Below are 9,333 nucleotides of genomic sequence, written 5' to 3' on the forward strand. Positions count from 1 at the left end.
GTTGTCAAGTTTTTCAAAGAAGAAAAAAAAGTGCCCCATTATATTTTCTCCTCTAGTTAAATTGATATATAATTGTATCCTTCTTTGGATTAAAACACATGTTCTCTATTCATTAATCATGTTTGAGTCGGGTAATAACACTTTATGCGATAAAAACATTTTTACCAAGAATTTAAGATAACACTTTATGTGATAAAAACGTTTTACCAAGTATGTAAGGTAACGCATTCACACAAACTCAAGTTTCGAACTTTTGTTTAATCTAAAACAACCTAATCAGTGAGCTTGTAGTTTACTTGACAACCACATTTAAAAATCTATTGATCTATTTTTTTTAAAGAAACTTCTGTTAAGGTTGGTGAGGAGCATTGTTTTGAGGGAGGGAAAGCGTGGTTGACAAGCCACTTCGAGGAAGCGACTGGAGTGCTTTCAAAAAATGATGCATATGGGCTGAGCCATTCCCATCCCGATTCGGCCTGGCCCGGTCAGGAAGAGATTCACATAGAGATTGTTGCTATCCGGGAATCTCTTTCTATGTTAGCTAGCTGGGGCATTCAACGATTAAGAAGGTAAATATGCTAGTACATCATGGTGAACAAAAGCTAGAGCACCTTATGGAACTTCCTCTACCTAATATGAATGGGAGAAAAAACTAGAATTCTTGGCTAAATAATCCGCAACAGTTATCAAAAGTGTTCAGAACGATGAACAAACGAAAACTCAAAAGATGAGGGTAAGGGTTAATATACTTTTTAGGATTTAATTTATATATTATATTGAAGTGTAAATAATTTTAGACAGAAATTCAGTCATTATTATATTATCTTGAAAAATGATTACACATTACACGTGGAGCCAGCAAACATTACACGTGTTATCTACATGTACACACTTGTCGCAGAAAAGTGTTGTATACAAGGATATTCCACATTATTATGCTACAAACAAAAGAACATGCAATTCAATGTCAATCATCGCAATCATCACTACTACCTTTCCTTTCTCTTCTCTGATCTGATACATTTTTGGTGATTTTGTGCTGCATTGAAATTTGCTTGAATTGAACAGAGGGAGTAATAGAAGGTTTTGGAGACAATGAGTAGTGTGTTCGAGGGATATGAACGCCAGTATTGTGAGCTTTCAGCAAATCTATCAGCAACATGCGCTGCAGCTGGTGCTCTTAATGGAGGTATTTGAAATTCTTCTTCATCTTACTTTTTTTTGGGTGATATTTGAAGTTTTTTGTGGGTTTGATCTTATGTTTGTGTTGGTAGTTTCGATCATTTTCCTTTTTCTGTTTTATTTTCTAGTTCTTTTTTTGATAATTGGTAGATTATTTTGCATGTTTTATTAGGATATATTATTGTATCTAAAATATAATTTGCTTATGAGTTGAATATTTGATCTGCAGTTCAGTTAGTGTGAAAATTATTTGTGCTATAACACAACTATGTTTTAAGGTAAATGAATTGATGTATAGCTTCTGGTTCAGAAAATTTCCCCTGAACTTTCTTATGACAATTGTTGAAAGACTTACTCCTTCCACAGCAATTTATTTTCTGAGGTGGTGACTGGTGAAGACATGAGTGCTTCTGTTTCTTTTCACATACAGCAATTTATTTTCTAAAAAAAGATTCCTGCTAGATGCTTATAAGAAAAAAGTAAAGAGTTGCATTAGAGGCAAATGTCTTACACTTGAAATCTCTCATGTTCCATTTAGTAGTTCTTGAATTTGTTGCTTTGAATTGGTGTAGAAACTGAATTCTGTGGACTTTTAGCTTTGAGATTTTATAAAGGTTAACAATAGCTTGGTCCCTTAGTTCTTCAAATGCATACTTTTTTTCTCTTTATGTTTGATGCCCCTCCTATTTTTGTTATTTTGGTTAGTTAGTTAGTTAGGTGCTTGGTGAGGCAAGGGTATTTGGCTTACTTGAAAATCCTATGGATCTTAAATTATTCATCACAGAATGCCTTAACTTCAAAATGGCAAATCAGTAAGACCTTTATCAGCACCCAAAAAGTAAGACCTTTGTCACCTAAAAATTTCACATGGATCGGTAACTCTGCATTCATTAGCTCTTACGCCAGTGAATGTCAATTACAGTGAGTAGCAAGCAAGCCAACAGAGTTTTTATTGAATTCTTAATTCTAAAAGTAGAATAAATCATATATGTAACCAAAAAAAAAGATTTTGAATTAAAAGAGGAAGGACTGAGCTCATGGTTTCATGCTGGAGCAGTAGATAAATTTTTTTAAGAATTTGTATCTTTTTTGTTCAAAATGCAGAGCAAAAGAAGCAACAAATTTCAGAAATAAAGGCTGGAATTGATGATGCAGAAGCTTTGGTACGCTCTTCACTTTATTTCTTTTTATTGGAAATCTGCCTTTCTTTGTTCTATATTATAGGACTCTGATATTGTTGTGCTTATGATTTTTTAGATTCGAAAAATGGATCTTGAGGCAAGAAGTTTGCAGGCAAACATTAAGGCTGTGCTTCTTGCCAAGTTGCGGGAGTACAAATCAGATCTGAACAATATCAAAAGTACTGTTAAGAAAATTGAATCTGGAAACTTCAACCCCTCTGCACGGGATGAGTTGTTGGAATCGGGCATGACAGATGTTATGACGGTATGATTCATTTTTTATAATTTAATATCATTTAATGATGTTAAAGGACAATTCCTTGCTCTGAAACCACTATGAGGAAACAATTTGATCTTTTTTTCCCTCTATAGTTATAGACCTATTACCTAAAACTAATTGGTTAAGTAATGGCTAACTATTGCTGATGTGCTTTTCATTTTCAAGCAACCCATATAAGTGCCACATTAATATTACTAATCCTTTAGCCATCGCTAACAAAATTCGAATTGCGATAAGATTGCAGTTATTCTATAGATCATAGGATTGCCTCGGAGCTATTTAAATGAATAGAGGAAACCAAGATTAGAATATATGGACTGAGAATATTTAACCTTTATTGACCTGTAAGCAATTTGTTGATATTTATTGTCTCTACTTATATATTTTCATATGTTGAATAGGTTTATGAGTATGTACTTGCTTGAATTCCAATTTTTTTTGGAGATACAGCCATGTTCATCCCTTTCCTTAAGGATGCAACAAAGGCAATGGAGCTTAAGGCTATCATCTTCACTGAAATTTCTTAACATTTATAAAAACAATGCAGTAATAACGGTGCTGCTAAAGTTCTAAGCTATTGCAAGATATCTATTATATGCAGTGGTTTCAAAATAAAAAAGGATGTAATACTGCCAGGGAGAGAAATAGAAGCAATTTATAGATGATATATGAATTATAGTGTAAGTTGTATTTTTGCTATCGGACATCAACTAGTGAAACAGACACTATATAAACCTTTTAAAGGAAAAATGTAAGATTTATTGTCTGCAAAAAGTGTATGAATTTCTGAACACTAATGTTTCTTGGATTGGCACCATCAAATATGACACCTGTTGCTCATATCATTACAATAGGCATCAGCCGATCAAAGAGAAAGATTAATGATGGCAACTGAGAGGTTGAACAAGTCTGGCGACAGAATTAAAGACAGTAGGAGAACAATGTTGGAATCTGAAGAGATTGGCGCTTCGATTCTTCAAGATTTGCATTCACAGAGACAATCTCTACTCCATGCAGGTGACACGGTAATGTTTTTCTCTTGTTGCTCAAGTTACAATCTGCTGGTGTTTCTATTAGTAGTAACAAAGTGCTTTTAAAAAAGTTTAGTTTTCTATAACGGTAACTTCGATATGCAACAATTCCTTGAAATATTTTTTTTTTGCAAGCTAGAAATTAGTTCGGTTATGTCTTTCTAATTCTTCTATGCTTGCCTGCTGTCAAGTCGTGTAGCATATGTAGGCTGTGTTTCTGCTATTTTATAATTTTTCAGCATATTGTTTAGTTAATATTATAACTCATTGTTCTTGAAATTTTTAGTGAAAATATCAATGGCTGTGGTGAGAGACAAAGTACATGCCATTCTGTCTACTGAAGGGTTATATTTTCTCATGCAGCTTCATGGAGTGGATAATAACATAGGGAAGAGCAAGAAAATTTTGTCCAACATGTCAAGAAGGATGAACAAGAACAAGTGGATTATTAGCATCATCACTGCTATCCTGGTTTTTGTTATCATCTTGATTCTGTACTTTAAACTTTCGAAATAGCCAAGCCTATTGGTTCATAAATATCTCCTAAATGCAAGGTTGTTTTAGTTTTACCCTTGTTTCTCTCCTCTCTTCTCGTCTCTTCTCTTCTTTGATCTGAGCGCTTGGAAAAATATGCTACGCTGTGGAATGCTGCACCCTAAGTTGACACTGTTTTCTTCTGTAAATGTGTGGTGTGTCTTATGTTGGCTGTCATGTATGAAAAGTTGAATTTTGTTTTAATCAATTATTGCATGAAGTTCATGTAAAACTGGAATGCCCTATGGCAATGCTGTTCAATTTTAATGAAAACTGCATCAAAACCACTGGATTAAGCAACTTAATTAAGTGTTCACGCGTAAGTGTTTATTCATAAGTTAATTTAAAATTTTTATTGAAAGAAATTTAAAATAAGTAAGCATGTATAAACGCTCATTTATAAGTTAATCCTAGCAGCTTATGAAAATAAATTCAAAACAACTTATAGGTAAGTCATAAACTATTTACATAAGCTCTCTTAAACACTAGCACACTTGCATAGTGTTTGTATAGGTGCTTATTTATAGGTGCTTATGTTATAAGTTCAGATAAATTCTTTTAAACGGGGCCTAAATGTTACTGATGAAGTGAGCTTGTATACAAAGTAAGAAGGTGAGAGAGTGATGAAGTGAGCTTGTATATAAAGTAAGAAGGTGAGAGAGTATTCAAGAAAAAAAAGTGCAAAACTATGAAATTATTATTACTATTTTCATTTACCATCCTGATATTTTGCTGCTCAATACGTCTCTGGATATTAATACATGGTCAAAAGACGTGGATCACAATTCTTCAATCTATGAAAATATAAAACAAAAAAACTAAGAAAATCTCTCACAGGAAAAAGCACCATCTAGCATTTCCGACTTACACAAATATGGAACATTCTCATAGGAGTCCTCTGTACTTCCTAAGCAGAATATGGAATCCTCAAGCACATTCTCTGTGCAAGCCAGGGCCTTTCTGGTTCTGGATCAATGAAAGGATGCATGATGAACTGCTCCGCTTCTTCATCCATCAATTCTCTACACCAATTCACTCGGTTGGATGGAGAACAACCAGGTCCAAAACACCTACAGTTATGTTAAAATTAAGCCAAACTTATTGAGCTAAATAAACAAAAAAATTGCATAGAATAGGCAAGCCAAACACTATGCTACCCCCAAGCCCCAACCTCTCTTCCTAACCCCAAGTGAATCTTTAATCAAAAAATTATTTATTTGCAACGTTTTTATACTATTTTTAGATGACAAAATTCAGTTAAGGTGGTTTGGACATGTGTTGAAAAGATATGGAGACACCGGTGAGAAAAGTTCATAAGATGTTTCTTAGTTCTGTGAAGAGGGGTGGACGTAGGTCAAAAAGGACGTTGGAAGATATTTAAAAACGTGGTCTCATGGTCAATAATATCACATAAAATTTGGTTTTGACTAGAGCGCAATGATGTCAGATAGATGATCCATATAACTGAGCTAACTTTGTAGAATAAATCTTTTGTTGTTGTTTGTTTAGTAGGGTAAGGGAACACCTCATGACAAACCATAAAAACATTAATATTCTAAGTATTCTAACACACAAAGCTGTACTTTTCTTAGGGGTGGATTAACATATTGGGATAGGATAGAAATAGAAGCTCTACATCTTCTAGCATATTGATGATAATAGTAGAAAACAGTGCATTCTTGATCCAAACAACACTCTAATTTTTATCTTCTGGCAATATGAAGCAGCTCATAATCTGAATATAAACTAAATTTATAATGGTTTATTTCAAACAATAAACACCTGCAAAGCATAAAACAATGCAAAATGAAATCTGACATGGATACCTGTATTCATAAAAGCAAGCACTTCTCTCATTCTCAACTTTCCCCCAATTATCCCAGCCAACATGCCTTACACATGGATCCATGTAAGTGTATGCAAAGACCACCCTTCCGAAAGGTCCCCACGGTCGTCCGAGATATGCGTATGAATGTCCTCCATTACCTGTGATAACACATCTGTAATGGCACCAGACAGTATCACTCACTGGTAAAATAATATGAAGAATCAAAAGGTCCAGAACAAAAAGAAGATTCCCTGAACAAGAACTACAACCAATGACTTATACAAAATCAATTCAGAAAGATTCATAGTTTTTAGCTACATCATCAATGTTTCCTCCAAGTTAGAGGCAAGTAGAAAAGAGTTACCCGCTCCATTTTTAAAAGATAACTCAAATATGTCATACAACTATTACCGAAAGCTAACTCTGTTCCAATATCAAAGCATAAAAAAACTCTTAATCCTCAGAAAAAAAATATATATTCGTTTCTTAAGATCCTTCAGTAAAGGACAATTTAAATGCCAAAATTGGTATTTATTTTCCTATAAACGAAATGCAAGAGGAGTAGTACTTTAAGATTGATAGAGAGGGAGGGAGAGAGAGAGAGAGAGAGAGAGAGAGAGAGAGAGAGAGAGAGATGGGGTGGCAATTCTGAAACTGTATTCAATATCAAAAGCAAGTCTTAGCAGTTGCACAACTTAGAAGAAGGCTGATTTAATGTAAATTTACAGAGGTGATAACTGATAACTCCTAAACCAAAAAGGGGCAAAGGCAATAATCTTATCAAACACTAATGTTAGAACATTAGACTTGTTATTGTTTAACTTTTAGGAGTACTTGTACTAGTTATAAGCACTACTACTTGACCTAAAATATCACTATAACTAGGAGTTTTAGGTTAATGTTCCTGATAGCATTAAAAATGTATTGCCTCCTTCTTCTCTCTTTTCCATCCCATCTCATTAATGCCAAACTAAAATCAGAACCATAATCAATGTAGACTTGTGTCCCAAACAGGAGTGATGAGCTCACGCATAACTCATGAGCACCAAGAGAGAAGAATGTTGCCTTGGGATAGCAAAGTGGCAACTAATATATTTTCCCTACCATGTATAGAAGTTAAAATTCAATTCACAATCACATTATTGAATAAAAATCATCCTTAGGAACTAAATCTTTCCTTTTCAGACAAGTTAATAACTTCTAATGACTAAAACACAGTAATTAACAGCTGTTGGACGAGATTAACACTGGCCAGTGGTAAGTTACACACCTCAAGAATACATAACCAGTTGTTTCCTGTGATGATTTTCTACTCTGTGCGGTAATGAACCCTGCAGACTTGCAGTGGATATGACAATGCTCCAAAAGAGCAGTACTATTGCCAAAGATGAAATCCACACTTCCTTCAATATAGCAATCTTTCAAATATTGTTTGCCGTAATGTAAGTACAGTGTGTCCTGCATCATAATCATGAAAGAAATTTAATGAAACAAAACTTGGGAGTTGAACATAGTCTACCAATCACAGCCCCAAGTTAATTTAAGACACTATTATTTTCAAGAGAACCAACCAAGAAATCACTTAACCTGTTCATATTTAAAGTTTTTCATCAGAAAATATGAATTATTTGAAGGTCTTCAATTTTTTTTCAACAATACAATATGCTATATAACAAAAATAAAATATATCATGAAACCAAAAAGCTGGTATAAACTAACACATCAAGACAGTGGAGCTCTAGAGCTACCTGCCATCCAAGGAATCTGCAATTGTAGAAGGCACACCGATCTGCTGTCACTCTAATTGCCACTGCTTGGCCTGAACCCTGCCAGAAAAGGAAAAAAAAAAGGAAGAAGCACTATATAAGGTCTTTCAAAGTTTGATCCTGTACATCCCATCAAACCTATGAACTTACTAATTGGGATGAAGATGCAAGTCATTATACTAATGAATTTACAACGGTATTGTTGGCTGGAAACAGAGTAAATGTATATAGAACCCATTTGGATACAAACAAAAGGAAAAGCTTCTCTACTAAAAAATGAACTAGATAAACTCCAATATATGCTCGCATCGAAAGGGGCTCATATCCAGCAATCGACGGATCCAAAAACTTCAATAAGGAAAAGCTTCAAATTACCAATATTCCCTCACATAATACTACATCTGTTACGACAGCCAAACTATCAACATGTCAACTACCAATAAAGGGAAAGGAATTATCCAAATTTTATATGTAATTAGATTTTCCTCTACCTACATGCACTTATACTCAGTTATGAAACCAATGCCATTCAGCAAAGTGAATAAGGGATAACAAAGGATTGAAAGGAACTATAGCACAAGCAAACACCATGAAAACACTGAAATTTCACAAGCTTACCTCAGGGGAGGAATTCTCAAAAGTAATATTCTCAGCAATGAAGTCCTCCCCTTCCACAATGGTACTTCCACAGCCAAATGTCCCAGTCCCAATCACTCTAGCAGGCTGCAACAAAAATCCACCATAAACAATACCCAAAATGAGAGAAAACACCAAAAATAAAAAATGAACAATTTTGACACATACCCATTAACCCAAATGAAATGAAGAAAAAGAAAGTAACGATTTTGCCACATGCCCATCACCTCAAGATGAAACCATGAAGAAAAAGTGCGTACTTACTTGGTGGTGTTCGATTTTGGTGGCAGTGTTGTTCCAGGTAAGCACAGTGTCCTCAGGGTGCAAGCCAGCAAGAGTGATGAAATTCTTTGTCTTAGGCACATACACCGGCTGCCGGTAGATACCCGGAGACACCCGAATCACTGTCCGGCGAACGTTGCCGAGCGGCACGGCGTCGATTGCTTCCTGCACCGTTCGGAAATCTCCAGTTCCATCTTGTGACACAGTGAATATGCAAGCTGCCATTGTGTAGAACAGAAGAGAGTGATGTGGTTTCGGTGTGAAGACAGACAAAAAAACGCACCAAAAAATCCAAATGAAGAAGGGTTGTACTTGTCACATCACATTCACATTCACATTCACAACATTTCCGAGGTAACAGATACAGATGGTTCTGTCTCCTTGAAGCTCCGTTTTATTACTCACAATTAATTAATATTTTTAACTGCAAATAAAAAAATTTACTAACTTCATTAATTATAACTTAAAGACTAGAGATATATTTGGTTTTACTTTCACTTACTTAATTGCAATTTTTATTATTGAACTAATACTATCATTTACTCTCTCCGTTCGGTTGTAGTTTAAGGTCGTGGCACAAAGGGTAAAGTGACAACAATTGATAGCATAATGT

At 34.7% G+C, this 9,333-nt stretch overlaps 2 protein-coding genes across 3 annotated transcripts; one reads left to right on the forward strand and one right to left on the reverse strand.

Moving 5' to 3' along the window:
- The first annotated feature begins 934 nt into the window (after nucleotides 1–934).
- Nucleotides 935–4,412, forward strand: LOC130728552 (vesicle transport v-SNARE 11-like). Of its 2 annotated transcripts, none has more exons than XM_057580060.1 (5): nucleotides 935–1,189; nucleotides 2,287–2,345; nucleotides 2,440–2,628; nucleotides 3,498–3,668; nucleotides 4,038–4,412. In XM_057580060.1, exons 1-5 carry the CDS (start codon nucleotides 1,096–1,098, stop codon nucleotides 4,188–4,190), a joined length of 666 nt encoding a protein of 221 aa, XP_057436043.1. In that variant the 5' UTR covers nucleotides 935–1,095; the 3' UTR covers nucleotides 4,191–4,412. The 2 variants fall into 2 exon arrangements, with proteins under 2 accessions (XP_057436043.1, XP_057436044.1); XM_057580061.1 differs by having other exon boundaries at nucleotides 3,961–4,243.
- A 475-nt stretch (nucleotides 4,413–4,887) lies between these two features.
- On the reverse strand, nucleotides 4,888–9,092 carry LOC130728551 (pectinesterase 31-like). The gene is made up of 6 exons (XM_057580059.1): nucleotides 8,703–9,092; nucleotides 8,421–8,525; nucleotides 7,785–7,862; nucleotides 7,307–7,494; nucleotides 6,035–6,208; nucleotides 4,888–5,278 (listed from the first exon to the last, which is right to left on the reverse strand). The coding sequence occupies exons 1-6, from the start codon at nucleotides 8,943–8,945 to the stop codon at nucleotides 5,116–5,118; spliced, it is 951 nt and encodes a 316-aa protein (XP_057436042.1). The 5' UTR covers nucleotides 8,946–9,092; the 3' UTR covers nucleotides 4,888–5,115.
- Nucleotides 9,093–9,333: the final 241 nt, after the last annotated feature.

This window comes from Lotus japonicus, chromosome 1 (genome assembly GCF_012489685.1).
Source record: "Lotus japonicus ecotype B-129 chromosome 1, LjGifu_v1.2".
In the NCBI taxonomy this organism is placed as follows: domain Eukaryota; kingdom Viridiplantae; phylum Streptophyta; class Magnoliopsida; order Fabales; family Fabaceae; genus Lotus; species Lotus japonicus.

Excerpts from the sequence above, each read along its gene's own strand:
- LOC130728552 (XM_057580060.1), top strand. The coding sequence starts at position 1,096 with ATGAGTAGTGTGTTCGAGGGATATGAACGCCAGTATTGTGAGCTTTCA. Across the intron at positions 1,190-2,286 it reads AGCTGGTGCTCTTAATGGAG|AGCAAAAGAAGCAACAAATT; the intron begins GTATTTGAAATT and ends TTCAAAATGCAG. Across the intron at positions 3,669-4,037 it reads TACTCCATGCAGGTGACACG|CTTCATGGAGTGGATAATAA; the intron begins GTAATGTTTTTC and ends TTTCTCATGCAG.
- LOC130728551 (XM_057580059.1), bottom strand. The coding sequence starts at position 8,945 with ATGGCAGCTTGCATATTCACTGTGTCACAAGATGGAACTGGAGATTTC. Across the intron at positions 7,863-8,420 it reads TTGAGAATTCCTCCCCTGAG|GGTTCAGGCCAAGCAGTGGC; the intron begins GTAAGCTTGTGA and ends CTTTTCTGGCAG. Across the intron at positions 7,495-7,784 it reads GCAGATTCCTTGGATGGCAG|GACACACTGTACTTACATTA; the intron begins GTAGCTCTAGAG and ends ATTATGATGCAG.